Raw genomic sequence first — 16,100 nt, 5'->3', positions numbered from 1 at the left:
GCGATAACCTGACAAATGGTGGGGGAGAGTGATGAACATTAACATGTCTCTCCCTCCCAGTGGGTACCCCAACCAGAAGAAGGCGAGGAGTAACTCACCGATCAGGAGAGAGCTATACAACAACACGGAGAACTAGATAGACATAAGTGCTGGTAAGTAATGATGCTGATAATAAGAAGCTGACAATATACGATAGCAGGTAAATTAAAAAAAACAATTTACTACATAACAGATAATGGATGTACTGTAAAAAAACACTACAGCTACTCTGTATGCATCGCAACTGACGATAATCTCAAAAGTACCAATCTCACTGCCTAATTGGTCCGAAGACCTCAGGCCCATGCCACACTGGCTTCAACCTGCACGCTGACCCTCGCAATGAATGCCCCTGGCTCAGAAGCAACAGTACCTGACCTCGCAATGAACCCCTGGGTCAGAACATATAACCCTCGCAATAAAGCCCCTGGCTCACGGGTTGGCAATCCAACCACTTTCCGGAAAAGACAACCCTCTTGCGGTGGATTCAGACCAGGCATGGTGTTCGTTGAAATGTCTACCTGCAGTGGCGATCAATGTAGTATGCTCAAGATCATTCCATTCGGCATACTGATAGCGCGACAATCCAGCCCCTCAGGCACACGACCGTATTAGGCATCAGCAACTAATCCGCTACGATATGTCAAAGATAGAACTTAGCAACTCGACCGAATATGTCTAGATATAAATGGGCGAACCGACCACACCAAATCACAGATATAGGAACATATAAGTCAACTCTAACTTCTAAACATGATATCAATCATGGAAATAGCTGAGTAGAGAAATGCAAATATAAATGCAGGTGGCAAGGCTCAATATGAAATCAACATATGGAAGACGCCCAACCCAAATCACAGATATAGTGATACGATAAGGTCAACTCATAACCTAAGCATTGATTATCAACCTTGGAACTAACTGAGTTAGAGAATGCAGAACAGACCCAACTAGGTCAACAGATCGGATGCTCAACAGACAACTCAGTCAACCGATACGGATCGCGGATAGAACTTCTATAACTACTCCTACCAGGATATAAGCTGTAACACGAGTAGAGTATAATCAAACGACGTGGTGTATGTAAAACAAAAGAGGTGCAAAGTCAATATTAATGCATGGATAATAACAAGGAAGCAAGGGTAAGGAACCATCAACCGAACGTGCACCACTGTACCGACGTCGGATCGAAGTACCCACCTGTACAACTGTCGCCCTTGTCTCCTGACTGTAAAAGAATGTCACCGGACCTACAGAGGGTCCCCGGGTTAGTATTCTACCCTCAGCTAAGAAACCCTAAAGCAAACCACAACTAAACCCACGGAGAATCGACCTTCCTGAACCGAATCTCGTAAATACCCGGAAGTTCCCGAAAACCACACCGCGACCGCCGTCGTAACGCCACTAAGTGTCCGCGAAACTCACCGACATCGTGTCACGATCATCTGCTGCTCCAAAACACTCCAATTTGGATGTTTTGCAGCAACCAAGATAACAACACTACACAACTATCCCGATAGCTTGTTACGAATCCGGGTTCCCCGGAACTTGTCTATTTTCGACACGGAACCCACCGTCCGCTCACTCATTATCACCCGAACCCACAATGTAAAGATGGTCCAGCAACAAGGCTCAGCGACTACACAATCAGCTCACGAACACCGTCGGATTAATTCCGAACCAAAACACGCTTCCGCTCGGCGGATTTGCCGACAACGCACCGGAAATACCATTTTCGATCTTCTCAAGGTTGGGGCCTGGATAATCAGTCCAGAGGTCACCCACAGCCTACCCATCTGCCAACAGCACCGCAACAACCAGAATTGCATAAAACCCTCCCGATTCCAAGAAATCACATTATTTCATGTTTTTCGGCTTTATTGTCCGTCTATCGCAAACAGAGGTCAATTCAACATGACTGTCATAAACCGCCGACAGATTTCAGCTGACGGAGGCCGTGCTCACCTTCGAGCACTGCCTAGGCTGCTGCGTGCGCGTACGAACGGTGCGAAGATCTGTTAAACTGCGCGCACAAGCGCAAATCGCGACTTAACTAAATAACAGGGCATCTTTGCGCTGTCCCGGAGGTGACACCGATGTTCACACGAACCCTAGATCAATCGTGCCACTTCCGGGTGTCGGGGACTCGTCGGATCACCGAAAGGTGGCCGGAAGCTAAATTACTCGTGCTGGAATGTAAAACCGCCTTACACAGTGACAGTGGTAAGCTAGGGATGTCGCCGGCGGCCGGCAAGCGGCGGTCCGGCCGGCAGGAGGACGCACTCGTCCCGCGAGTCCGGGATGGTGAATGCGCGGCGCGGACCGGACAACCGGTGGCGCGGCGGCAGAGATCCACGCCACTTCACTCCTCGGTTCTCTTCCCGGCGGCGCGCGGCGGCCGAGACGGTCGGGACTGGGACGAACCGCGGCGGAGGTCGAGGTAAGGCGTGCACCCCTCGTTGGGCGCCGGCGAAACGTGAAAGCCGAGCGGCCCAACGGCTCGCCGCACAGGATCTGGCGCCGCTAATGCATCAAGCCATGAAGTACATGAAGAGGAACCAAATAATGAAGCAAAAAAATTCTACAGACTATTAAAGGATTGTAATCAACCATTATATCCAAATTCAAAAAGCTCAAAATTATCAATTCTAGTGAAATTACTTAATATCAAGAGTCTTGGACGGTAGAGTAATGCATCATTTACTATGTTATTACAATTGTTGAAAGAAGAGCTTCTACCTGAAGGATCAACTTTGCCGGATTCATGTTATGAGGCTAAAAAGATTATTCAAGATCTTGGGCTCTCTTACAAAAAAATTGATGCATGTGTAAAGAACTGCATGTTATATTGGAAGGAGGATGAGAAGTCTAATATTTGCAAAATTTGTGGTGCTTCTAGATGGAAGAATGATAAGGATAACGAAAAAAACAAGCGTAAAGCAAATGGTAAAAGAATACCATCAAAGACATTGCGCTACTTTCCATTAAAAGATAGACTTCAAAGATTATTTATGTCCAAAAAAACGGCTTCTATTATGAGATGGCATTTTGATAAAAGAGTAGATGATGGTGTAATAAGACATCCTGCTGATTCAATGGCATGGAAATTTTTTGATGAAGTTCATGAATTATTTGCCCTAGAGCCTCGAAATGTACGACTTGGTCTTGCTAGTGATGGTTTCCAACCCTTCGGGGATTCGAGAAAGCCATATAGTATTTGGCCAGTCATATTAATACCATACAATTTGTGTAAGGACCGAGATTTTGGCAGTGTAGCTAAACTCCCAGTTGACGATGTTTTTGTGTGTGATTTAATTACAAAAGCACTCGTCAAGTTTCGGGCGAAAATGAGTTGAAACGGAGATTCTACGCGATTTCCAAGTTTCACTTAAAGTGAATAGTAACTCGGTTTCCCGGAGAAGCCACGATGAAAGTTGGCTTCTGGCACGTATCGGACTCCGTTCATAGCAGTCCAATAGCTCGTTTCGAATGGTTCAGTTATTCTAGAACTATTGGCGCTGACGGATTTTGAGTTTACGGATTTTGAGTTTGACGCACGAATTTCGAGAAAATTCAAAAATACATGTTTATATGTATTTGTGCGTCATTTGGCCTTTTGGAGAGAAAACAGATTTCGTCGCGAATCTGTGACCGATCGAGGCGAACCAAAATTGTAGCTTTCTTGTCTCCGTCATGCTGATCGCACTGGTGCGATCCGTTCGCAAATCTGACGGATGGATCGGCGAAGATTACGCGTTGATCGAGGAGAGGTCGGTGTTGGCAAAACCGTAATTTCGCAAAAAGTGCGATATTTTATGTGCAGTTTCACGTGAATTTGATTGTGAAGGTGCATTCGCGCATTTTACTCGTGCTGTAGAGGGCTTGGTTGCAATTAACCATCTTCAGAGGACTTATTTGCATTTTAGCCAGCCTAAATATAATGTTTTCTAGGGTTTTTCTTGGGATCCGAGCCCTAGTTGAGGCCCCAGCTGCCCTAGCCGCACCCTGCCACCTTCACCTCTGTTCGCCTGCCCCGCCGCCAACCGAGCCCCGGTCGGCAGCCGCCGCCACAGCCACCATCTTCCACCTTTTTCTCCTCCCTCTCCATCTCTCTCCTTTTATCTCTCTTCATCTCGGATTGAGGAAGAGATCCGTGGCTGCCCCACCCTGGCCGCCACCCCCGGAGTCTCGGAGACCCCCCGCGCGCCGCCGCCGCCGCCGTTGCCAGTGGCCGCCGCCGCCGCCCGTGCTCGCTGCAGCCTACCAGGCCGAGCCCAGGCCGAGCCTAACTCGCGGCCTCCCCGCGCGCAGCCACCGCCTGAGCTCGCTCTCGCCGCCATCCCCGTACCCTCGGTTTGCTTCGCCGTCGCTGCCGCCGCTCTCAGCCGCCACCCGAGGTGAGCCCCGTACTCCTCACCTCCCCCGCACCCATCCCTGGCCCCCGCGCGTGCCGCCGGAAGCCGGCCGGAGCAAGCTTGCTCCAGCCAAGCCCTAAATAGGGCTTAGTTGAGTGGGTTTATTGTTCTGAGCTTCCTGAGGCCTCCCGATCAATACGGAAGGGAGCACGATGATCGTGACTCATTGCTGATCATCGTGCTCACCTTGGTTTCTGTCGGGAAGGCCCCGTTCCGCTGTTTCGGCGGTGTTGACGTTGTCGAGCCTTTTTGGCTACTGTTTCTGGATTGCGTGCATTGTTCCGGCGATCCGGGGATGTTTCGATGCCTCCGGAGGTGAGCACGATGATCGTTGATCTGTGCTGATCACAGCGCTCACCTTATTTTGGATCAGCGGATGTCATATCGGCCTGTTCGGCGCGATTTTCCCCGACTGCGCGCTGTTCGCAGAACCTTCGGGTTGCTCCCGCGCTTCCCACAGTGAGCAGTTGCGCTCCGAACTATGAGCACGACCTCTGGCACATCGAGACCTATCAATACGTATCGTGGCAGACCTTATAAGACCTCGGTTTGTGAGAACGAGCCATAGAAGTCACTCGATTTACATAAAATGATGGATTTTATGTAAACATAGGGACTTTTATGCATTTGTACACCTTGTGGCTACTGTGGGCAGTGCGTTGGTGTGTGTGGTGACCTTCAGACTGATTGTCCATGATCCGATAGCCTTCGCGGAAATTGAGAAGTCGATTTCGGTGCGTTTTTTGGCGAAATTCGTCGAAAGAACGCGGTTTCAGTTCGGATTTCTTCCGACGTGGTTTGTTTATCCTGTGAATTGTAGCTGAGCCTTATTGGCTGGTCACCATCATCATTTTGTGGGTTCGGTGATGATGGGTGAGCAACGATGGGTTCCGGTGTCGAAATAGGCGCTTCCGGGAACCCGTATTCGTATAATTATCCGGCGATAATTGTATAGTGATGTTATCTTGTGTTCGCTGCCAAGACATCCAAACAGGAGTGTTTTGTGGTAGCGGGTGACTCGTGACACGAGTCGGTGAGTTTCGGGACACTTAGTGGGTCCCGACGACGTCCTGACGTGGTTTTCGGGACTTCCGGTGAGTTATGGTGATCGATTTTGGGAAACCGATTCGGGGACTTGTGTAGGGATTTGTGTCACGCCCCGGGGCCTAGCGGAAGCTCGCCCGGCACGTGTCCAAACCCACCATATGTCTAAAACATACAAGGCGTCTACAACAAAACGATAAATAAAGTAATATGAAGAGAACATCTAGGAGTATCAGAGCAAGTCTTTCTAGATGCTAATAGAAATGAACATAGGGCTAAAAGTCTACTACATAAAACATAAGGTAGTACAATGGAAATCCAAAATACAAGTAATAGAAGTGATACAAGGGTGGTCTCTCTATACATGGATACCAACATCTCTCTCACTCTCTACAAACAAAAGGAGAGTAAACCACCTAATGCAAAAGTAAAGCCTCGCTATCTAGCTAGCGATCCCCTTACCGCGGTCCCATGCCTCCACCGGTGTAGAGGGCTCTGAAAGAAAACACCAAACAGAGGGCGTGAGAACTATAAATAATAGTTCCCAGTGGGTAATTACTGACTTCAGTGAAATGCGCCACTAGGCCCAACAACTAAAAAGGGGTAAGTGTAAATGTAAGCAATATGAACAACTAGTAAGTAAGCATGAAAATTTACTACAACATGATGTCTCTACTTAGCATGAAATTGCATAAGTAATAAAGCTACTATAACATGAATGTAAACGAGTATCACTAACATAATGTCCATGAGCTAAATAGTAAATGTCATTGTTTACTATTCTAGTCAAAGTCCAAATGGCATGTTCTGTCACTAAGTTCCAATCATGTAAGACCTACCCGTAGGCTGTCTCGCCTGCGCCGTGCCTAATGGCCCCGTGGTAGTCAACATCCCCACTCTAGGAATGAGCCTCCCCCACGGTCTCCCATTTCGACACCCAATCCCGCACGAGCGAGCATATGTCGCGATGGCTATCTCCGGAGTGCCGACTTGTGGGGAGTGACCCTCACAAGTATGTGCGAATGAGCACAGTGGCATGCAAGCGTAAAGATCCGTCTCAAATCCCAAGTCATCATGTCTAAAACATGGAATGTATCAAGTATCTCGATGGCCCACCACTACGTCGTCATGTCTAAAACAGGGAATAATAGTGGATGTCTGAATGGCCTATCACTATATCTCTAAGTTGCAGTTTCACAGTTTACTAAGTCAAGTGCCCCTTTATGGCACTTTGTCCACTAAGTCAAGCATGGTGATTATGTTCAAGAGTACATAATTCTAAACAATTTCCTCATAAGAGACATATTCCCAAACTTGCAATAAGAATACTTAACACATGCATAGATACTACACATAAGGCTCTACACATAGAGTGAAATATTCATGATACATAATGCATGCATTCTAAGCATTCAAAAATTAACATAAATCCTATCTAGGATGAAAATGTATAAACCACGATGATACGAAAGCATTTAACCACTTAGGAGACATTTTCTCCTATTCCAGTGAAGCCAAACCCACCGAAGCTAATCGAAACCCTTCGTTTGCTCCGACGAAAGTGTCCACCACTCTCCTAGAATCCTAAAGGTATAGAAAAAAGAGTTAAACGAACCTTACGAACACCAAAGTGATCGAACATTAAGCAACTCAAGAAAAGGGTGAAAACTCACCGAACGCGAAAAAAACTCTCTCGATCTCCAAATGGGAGTTAGAGTCCTTCTAAGCCAACCTAAACCATGATTCTAAACCAATCAATTTGGTTCTAGAAGCCTCCAATCAAAAATCCCCATTTCTAACCCTAAATCTCAAAATCTAGGGTTTCAACTAACATAAAGCAACAAAACACAAATCTAGAGGAAAGAAACTTGTTCCTTACCTCTTGAAAGCTCCAAACCAAGCCCAGAGTCCTCTAGGGTTGAAGGTTGATCCTCAAACAAGCTCCAATCCCGAAATCCAAGCTTCTCCCATGGAGGAATCCAACAAGAAGCAAAGAAGAGCAAAGGGGAGGAGATCAAAACCTACTAAAATCCATCCAAAATGGAAAAGAACTCAAGAGGGGGAGTTCTTACCTTGTCTCCTCAGGTTAAGGGCTCAAAAGAGCAGCTAAGGGAGCTGGGGTGGTATTTAAAGAGGTTGCAACAATTGCAAATACACCCCTCCCCGAAAACAGTCCAGTCTGCATTGTGTACCGGTACACGAAAAAGTGTACCGGTACACTTCCTACGAAACAGCCCAACCCGAGCCTCGGGTTGGCAGAAAACCCATAGTGTACCGGAACAACCATCAAGGTGTACTGGTACAAATCCTGTACCGGTACAACCATCAAGGCTGTAGTGGTACACAGCCTTGCTGAGGCTGACCCGAGAGCAGGACCAACAATCCATCTTTTTGGATTTTGGTATAAGTTTTAAACCTCAATTCTCGGGATGCGAGCTATAGGTCGGAACACTGTCTACGACCCTGCAGAATATCTGGTAAAGCTCGGAACACAGATCAAACACTTGAACCTCGCAATTTGCAAAGGTCCAGTGTGTTACAGTTTGTGAGTTGTGTACTTCAGATTAGCAGGTTGGATACTGACTTAGTGGATCTTCTTAGGTTCGGTAGACTCCGTGCGCACTCAGTGTTCCGATGCTACAGTGACAGGTGGGTGCTTCGAGCTGGTAGTCGGTGAGATCGTTTCACTTTTCTCTATTTTTTCATTCAGTATCGTAGTCTCTACATGTCTATTGTTTGTTCATCGTTCGTTCATCTATATCTCATTGATTGCATTATGTTAGTTGTGGATAGAGCAGGCTTGCATATATCCTGTATATCTGTGGACCTTGGGTCCAGGCAACACATCGACTCCTTTGTCGTGTGTTTCGATCTGGTTGATCATAGTTTGGCGTTGTACGCCCTTGCACTTGGCTTCGGCCATGGCACCGGTCTCTTTTTGCCGGTTTTCGTTTTGAGCATATCAGCATGATTTAGTCACAGCACTGTGTATTCTAGACACCAGGTTGGTTTGGCCGCGAACAAAGGGGTGTACGTATCCGGATAGGTCGTCGGTGGATGCATGAATAAGTTGACAGTGTCTGCTCTGTGACAGGCAACGCTTGAGGTCTGTGGACCAATATAGCAGCACCAGATTGGGTTTGATTTCGGACTATTTACCCTTAAAGCATCCGTTCAGTTGAGTTTTTATTACAGTAGTAGTTTCATTCTTGCTCAGTTATTATCATGTTTCTATTACTACTGTAGTTGCTCTTATATCATATCATGTTCATATCTGTTGTTCTATCTCCCTTGGTTTCCGGTTATTACGGCTTTCCTTCGTGGCTCTGTCGTACCCACTGGGAAACCATGGTTGCGGTTTCTCACCCCCCATTCCCCCCAGGTGACATGGACGAGGAGTTGGTATTTGAGCTCGATGGGAGGACGATCTAGCTAGTTGGCAGTAGCGACCGTCACCTTGGTTATATTTCTTCCCGCATTTAGTAGTTGTTAATAATAAATAGTTCAGTTAGATGTTTGAATGTTTGTGATTTTCGTTATGCATGATTAGAGATTTTGTGGATCACTGGTTTTGATTTTATGGATATTCAGTTCTCGGATTTGTGTATTTATATATATTTACACATCGTGGTTTTCTACCCCTCGAGGTAGTTGATTTTCAAAATAGAGTTTCCGTGTGGAAAACAGTTTTAAAAAGGTTTTCGAATGGTTTTCATGAATGAATGAGTTAGAGTTTAAAAACAAAAGCTTTCGTGTGGGGAACACTTTTAAATAGGATGTTCGTTGTATTGTGCATTGCATCATCCAGCGCCTAAGGAGTGCTTAGAGGCATGCATTATCTCTAAGGATCGTTAGCTGTATGGAAATGCATATCATGAATTGGTTGTTGATTGGTAAATGTAGGTTGTGGTTGAGATCCTGTTGTATAGTTGGTACGCCGTGCAAATACAAAGGAGACTCTGTCCGAGTGGATAGAGTTACTTTGTATTTGTGGCGGATCTGTACGTCACATGGGCCAGGTTGAAAAAAAAAAATATAGCACGTCTTTCGCAACTCTGTTTCAAAATGGTAATGAATTTAAAAAGACTTTTAAAATCGATCCCGGGACGTGACAATTTGCCACCATGGATATGTATGAAAGAACCCAATCTTATTTTATCAATGCTTATTCCAGGACCTAAGAGTCCTGGAGATGCGATTGATATATATCTCCAGCCGTTAATTGAAGAACTGATGGAGTTGTGGGAAGTAGGTATCGAAATTTTTGATGCCTCAACTCATCAAAATTTCAAATGCGTGCTGCTTTATTATGGACAATTAATAATTTTCCGGCATATGGTAATTTATCTGGATGGAGCACGAAGGAAAAATTGGCATGTCCTTGTTGTAATAAGGAGACGTTTTCAATTAGATTGGCTAATGGTTGTAAGCATTGTTATATGGGCCACCGACGCAATTTACCTATCAATCACAGATGGAGGAATGACAAGTCCTCATTTGATGGTACTAAGGAGAGAGGGTTGCCACCAAAAGTACTCACTCGAGAAGATATTCTTGAACAAGTGCAAGACCTTGAAGGAGTTGTGTTAACTAAAGCTGCTAATAAGAGGCAAAAAATATCACATGGTATTCGTGGGGATAATTGGAAAAAGAAGAGTATATTCTTTAAGAATAAGGTAAGTACTCGTTTGATTTGATTTCTTTTATTTTAATCATGTGTAATATTTATACATTGTACTAAAATATTTATATTTTAAAATATAACTTGTATGTTGCACAGGTGTATAAACAAGATAGACAATCGGCTATAGAAGACTTACTTTCTTTATCACGTGGACCTACCAAATATGTGACGTACTATAATGGTTATATTGTAAATGGATATAGATTTCATACTGAAGAGCATGACAAAGGTTTGAAGACGCAAAGTTGTGGAGTGGTTGTAATTGGTGACACCGGAACTGAAAAATAGATTATTATGGGATATTAACGGAGATTGTTGAATTACAATATCTTGGTGGTCGCCGAGTGGTGATATTTTGTAATATACCGGAATTTTAATATAAAAATAGATGTAAATAAAAATAGTGTAAAACAAAATTTTTATTGGATTCCAAGGAGTAAAATATAAGTCGAAAATGACTTGTGCGGAAATTAGAGTGAAAACAGAAAATTTAGAATTTTCTGTAAAGAACGGGGCTGATATTTTAGCAGAAAATGCACAGTGTCAGAAAATTATGAAAACTGGAGAATATGTCAGAATTATTTTTGTGAGGCTAGATTTAAAGTTTCATGTCATTCTGACACCCGGAAGGTGAAAAATAAAATCCGACTGCTATCTGCTAAAGATTACAGTTCGGTAGAGCTTTCGGTGACCAAATATGGTCCAAACTGAAAAGTTAAGATATATTTTTACTCAGTAGGTTAAATCGAGCCCGACTGCCAAATTTGAGCGTAAACGAAGGCTCCGGCGATAGGTTTCAGATTCTGAGTTGGAAACAGATTTGTAAAAAGGGTAATTTCAGCAATAGAAGGGGTTTATTTGCAATTAGGCTGATCTTATCTTTTACAACCAGCACACCCTAGCTGTCCACGCATGCAGGACCCCTCTCCTTATCCTTTCTCCTTATCTCATTCTTTTTCTTTTCTCTTTCTCTCTCTAATCGTGTGAAGTAGAGGATAGAGAATTGGTGGAGTTTGATGTTGAGTTGTGTGAGGAAGCTAAGGAGCATGATGAGAAGGCTGATGGAGCTGAGTTTTGAGATAAGTTTATGCTCTCCTTGGTAAGGGTTAGTATTTCCTGGTTGGATTTGTTCTAATTACCTAAAAAGATTTGAGTAATAGGTGTTTTGATTGCTAGAGTTCCTATTGTAATGGAAACCTAGTGAGAGAGAGCTATATATGAGCATCATATATGTGAGCTGTGGATTGGAAATAGAACCAGAGGTTGGTTAGGCTTGTTCTAATAACTCTATAAGAGGATTTCTTAGCTGCTAGAGTTGAAATTGCCATGAAACAACATAGGTGGTGTATGTACGTGCATAGGAGGCTTGCTAATTAATTAGCCCTGCTACTATAGGCTATGTCTATTATTATGCATATTCTATGTATATTAGCATGAGGGAGATAGTTAATTATGGTCGATGGGCGGTTGAAGTATTCAATTTGAGGTAAAGTTGCTATAGTTTCCTGGATAGTATTGGATTATCTACTTTAAAAAGGGTGGAGCTATAAATTTTGGTTGCTAAAGAGAGTAAATGCCATGTTAAGAAGCCATATATGTATATATATGTGTGAAGCAATTAATCTGTGAAGCAATCAACCTGAGAACAAGCCATATGTTGCTAGGATTTATTTTAATTACCCTAAGAAATGATTTCTAGGTTGCTAGAACTTATTTTATCATGAAGATTTAGAGAACAAGCTATATGTTGAGTGGTGTTAATTACTCTATAAAGACTTGAGCTGCAGGTTTTAGCTTCTAGAGTTCATATTACTATGAAAAAGAATCTAGAAAAACTATATTTTATGTATATAGACATGTAATATACATGTGAATTAACTATTAAAGAGGAAATCTGTAAATTAATCTTAATTCCGGATTAGAGTTTATTGTAATTAATCTAGAGCAAAGGGATTCCCAAACTCTAAATGTAATATGTTGGATCGTTGATTGCGTTGCTAATCTTGATCAAAATGATCAAGATAATGCTAAAATGGAAATTAAATGCTTCCAAATTAATTGGGTAGCTTGTGAAGGTGCCTTGGCATGTTTTGGAGGTGTGAGAGTGAGTTCGGAGTGAACAAGACGCGCAAAGAGGGCTGAAAACTGCTGCCAGCTACTGTTTAGTGCAGGGACTGATTCGTAAACCTGCAGGGACTGATTTGCGAACCTGCAGGGACTGAACTGCGAACTACTAGACTGCAATGCAGTTTTAGTCTTTTAAGGGGTTAAGTTGTAATTTTCTGCTCCTATCTTTGTAACCCAGATGTCTAGCATTTGCCCAGGTACTTGAACAACACTCCGCAGCCTTTTTCTTATTTAAATTTTCCTCTCTTTTTCTCTCAACCCAAGAAGCAAACTAGTGAAGGAATTGTTGGAGAAGAGGTAGCTTTTGTGTTTGGTCTTGTTGGAGATGCCAAAGTGGGAAAACCAGTCTTGGAAGCTGCGAACTTGAGGTAATTGGTTTACTTCTCAGCTGGGGTTTAGTTTATTTGTTCCTTGAGAGAGATTTTTAAGTGAATTAAGCTTGTAGAGACATAAAGAAGTTTAAAGAAGCTTGTTGGCAGCCTATATCCACATGTTGATGGATTTTTGGGATGAAACCTGTAATAGAATGGTTAAGTGACCCTGAATTGAGTATGTTCTCATTCTAAAGAAGCTTGAACCATGAAGTTTAGGCTCTAAAGTTTGTGGATGAAACCTAGAAACCTAGAAACTATGCTAAGGAAAGCTTGTATATGTGTGAATACATGTGAAGGAATGATTCGAATGAAAATCTGAGATGAATTGATCCTAAACCTGGTTAGAATAATATCCCTCACTATGGAGAAGTAGTGAACAAGGGATTTTTAAAGTGCTAAGACCATAAGTGCCTTAAACCCTATATAAAAATTAACTCTATACTATATATATATGCATGTATGTATATATATGTATTATGAGTTGTTGTTGGTGATAAAGTTTGAGGTGGAGTGACTTTACTGTCTACTTAAGAATGATGTTGTTGCTATGTAAAGAAGTTAAATTATGGATCAGTTAGCTTCTAAAGGTTGAGGTGGTCATGGATAAACCTATAAAAGCTATAGATGGACCTATAGTAAACTATAAGTTATATAGTTGATATGTGAGCTATTGTTTAGAGTAAAGTGGAACTTGCGGCAGGAATTGTAATTGATGTTTACTACCTAAAGGGGGTTAATTATGAGTTGTTCTAGTTTTTGAAATCCTAAACTGTCATAAGAAACTTAATAGAAAGACTATGTATATGTATATGTTGATATTATATACATATATGCAAGTTGGAGTTGAAATGCAAAGTTGTAAAAATATGAATATGACTTAAGTTTAATCCCTTTTATTCCTCTATGAAGGAAAGTTTGACATGCTCGGAAGCTTGGGTTGATATTCCGACGGACCTACGACGTGCAAATTAAGAAACGCTTCGTTCTACCTGTTTGGCATCGAGTCGCGGGGGCTTGGTGTTTACATGTTTCGAGACATTGGGCTTAGCTTTTAGGCATCCCTACAAGGTGGGTGGTGCTATCCGAAGTCTTTGAATCACCTTTTATGTCTATGATTTTCCATTGAGCATATTACTTGTATTCATGCATCATAGGGTAGTGATATTATGCAAGTGATAGTTGAATATGTGAATGTTTATCAATGTTGAGAAAATGTGAACTTAGAATGTGGACATAGAACCCTATGAATGTATGGACTATAGCAATAGTAAACTTGGTGACATTCAACTACAGATTTGGTTAGCATCGAGAAATGGAATTGTGAAACTAGTATAAAGAACTAGTTAGAGTAAAGTGTGACAGTGTTTGTCAGTTGAATCCTCTAAAGGGGATCAGATCATACTCACATTTGTTTGGTTCAAGTGAGGTCGCTCCTCCTTGAACGATGAGCTCCGGAGTAGTCATCTTTACTGGACCAGGAGGTGCGTCTCCCCCAGTTGACGGTCCCATCGGGTGCAGGTGCGTCTCCCCGATATTTGGGATAGCGTCAGTGAGTAATTGTTAACCAAAGGGTTAACCAAAAGATTGGGTAAATTCAGTAAAAAGCATGCATGCATATTTACAATTTTCATATATTACTTCTTTCAGCTTTGTACAGGCATTGTAGTAGTTACATGTTATAGTTGGTTACTATCTGTTTACTTCTTTTGCCTACATATGCCTGAATAGACCTAGTGGGTGAGTCAGCGAGGTCGGCGGCCGAACCCACTGGAAACTTTTAGTAGTTCTCATACCACTAACCATACAGGTTCCAGTGCGAGCGATGTGGCCGAGGATCGCGGCAAGAGCCCAGCAGCCTAGCTAGTGGACACCCGAGTTCTAGTGGTATACCATTTTCGGTTCATGTGAAACATTTTTGATATACAGAGACTTGTAAATGAATGTATAAAAGAACATGTAAATAACTAAATGTTTCAGTTATTCAGTTATGTATAGTTCAGTTTTAAAAGTTTTAAATTACAGTGAATTTTATGTATAGTTAGTTACTTTCACTTGTGCTTGTTGCTTGCCCTCGTGCAAGCCATGTATATTGAAATATTCTCCTGGAATTATTTATTTCCTTATACATGTACTCGTTGTTGTTGAGCCTTGGGCGGACAGGGGAGGTTCTGTCCGTTCGGCGTCTGTGTACGGACTCGGATCGACCAAATTGGCGATAGCGGGACGTGACATATTTAGATGCAATTGGTGGGATGTATATGATAAAGTGAAAGGAATTAAAATAGATGAATATGGATTTGTCAGTGTTAATTGTCAACGCTTGCTGAAAACAAATGAGCCTTTTGTATTAGCTACTCAAGCATCACAAGTTTTTTATGTTACAGATAGTATTACAAAAGGTTGGCATGTTGTAACATACCGAAACCTTGGTAAGTAAATTCGAACCTTGGTCAAATTGATCAAAGTGCGAGGTTGGTACACTTCGGAGAGGCCGAAGGCGTCAAATAATGCAAAATGCATTACTGGGGATCTTCGAGAACTTTTGAAAATCAAAATCTCCAAACTGCAGGTTTTGTGCTCTCGGGGACCGGTCCCTGGTGGGAGAGACCGGTCCCTGAACGCGTAGGCAGCGAGAAGGCTGAGAAATCGGCTAAGTCCTGAAAAATCAGCTCTCGGGAACCGGTCCCTGCGAGGAGAGACCGGTCCCCAGAGACCGGTTCCATCAGGGGGAGACCGGTTGCATCGCGCGCAGCCTGCGCAGTCCGCGGGAGAAGCTCTCGGGGACCGGTCCCAGGTCGGGGAGACTGGTCCCTGACTGCGGAAAATGCCGAGTCTGGACAGTGCACAAAGAAAGAGTTGGAGGGCTTAGTTGCAAATGTTGCAACATGTTATATGGCCCATTCCCTTTCCCCTCTTCACAGCAAACACACTCCCCTCTCTCCCTCTCATTTTCTCTCCTTTCTTTCTCTAGAAAGCAAGTCCTAGAGCTTGGAGAAGGTGGAGAAAAGCTTGGAGAAGGTGGATTTTGGAGATTTGGTGGTTCTAGAAGCTCTCCAACAAGAAGGAGCTTGCTAGAACTTGGGCCAAGATAAGTTTTTAGCATGTAGAGCTCTAGGGTTTGGATTTTAACCTTAGATTTTGAGTTTTGATCTCTCTACAAGTGAGGAAACCCTCTAGAGACCTTGAAACCATGAAATCCATGGTTGTCTTGAACTCCTCTCATGGTGAACTTCCAGGGTTCATCTTGGATGCCCTAGAAATAGCCTAGTTGGCCTTAGGTGAGCTCCTGGAGGTTAAACAAGCTCTCTTTTACTTGTTTTAGATATCAAAACCTAGGGTTTAGCAATGGGTTTGGTTAGGGCACCAAATTTAGGACTTTTGCCCCCGAGTGTTTCTAAGACAAATTGACCTTATAGA

The 16,100-nt window shown here is 43.1% G+C and overlaps 2 protein-coding genes across 2 annotated transcripts; both read left to right on the top strand.

Moving 5' to 3' along the window:
• Positions 1–9,532: 9,532 nt before the first annotated feature.
• LOC109704682 lies at positions 9,533–15,153 on the top strand. Its single transcript, XM_020225448.1, has 3 exons — positions 9,533–10,174; positions 10,279–10,532; positions 14,914–15,153. The coding sequence occupies exons 1-2, from the start codon at positions 9,791–9,793 to the stop codon at positions 10,468–10,470; spliced, it is 576 nt and encodes a 191-aa protein (XP_020081037.1). The 5' UTR covers positions 9,533–9,790; the 3' UTR covers positions 10,471–10,532; positions 14,914–15,153.
• LOC109704683 lies at positions 11,067–14,770 on the top strand. The gene is made up of 3 exons (XM_020225449.1): positions 11,067–11,281; positions 12,507–12,677; positions 14,491–14,770. Exons 1-3 carry the CDS (start codon positions 11,199–11,201, stop codon positions 14,600–14,602), a joined length of 366 nt encoding a protein of 121 aa, XP_020081038.1. The 5' UTR covers positions 11,067–11,198; the 3' UTR covers positions 14,603–14,770.
• Positions 15,154–16,100: the final 947 nt, after the last annotated feature.

This window comes from Ananas comosus, unplaced genomic scaffold, assembly GCF_001540865.1.
Source record: "Ananas comosus cultivar F153 unplaced genomic scaffold, ASM154086v1, whole genome shotgun sequence".
Classification (NCBI taxonomy): domain Eukaryota; kingdom Viridiplantae; phylum Streptophyta; class Magnoliopsida; order Poales; family Bromeliaceae; genus Ananas; species Ananas comosus.
The sequence above is the reverse complement of the archived record's forward strand: the minus strand, read 5'-3'. Positions and strand labels throughout refer to the sequence as shown.

What these genes read in the sequence shown, in the direction of transcription:
- LOC109704682 (XM_020225448.1), top strand. Translation starts at nt 9,791, where the DNA reads ATGCGTGCTGCTTTATTATGGACAATTAATAATTTTCCGGCATATGGT. An exon ending in GTATATTCTTTAAGAATAAG is followed by an intron (nt 10,175 to 10,278) that starts GTAAGTACTCGT and finishes TATGTTGCACAG; the next exon opens with GTGTATAAACAAGATAGACA.
- LOC109704683 (XM_020225449.1), top strand. Translation starts at nt 11,199, where the DNA reads ATGTTGAGTTGTGTGAGGAAGCTAAGGAGCATGATGAGAAGGCTGATG. An exon ending in ATAAGTTTATGCTCTCCTTG is followed by an intron (nt 11,282 to 12,506) that starts GTAAGGGTTAGT and finishes GCATTTGCCCAG; the next exon opens with GTACTTGAACAACACTCCGC. An exon ending in TTGGAAGCTGCGAACTTGAG is followed by an intron (nt 12,678 to 14,490) that starts GTAATTGGTTTA and finishes CTAACCATACAG; the next exon opens with GTTCCAGTGCGAGCGATGTG.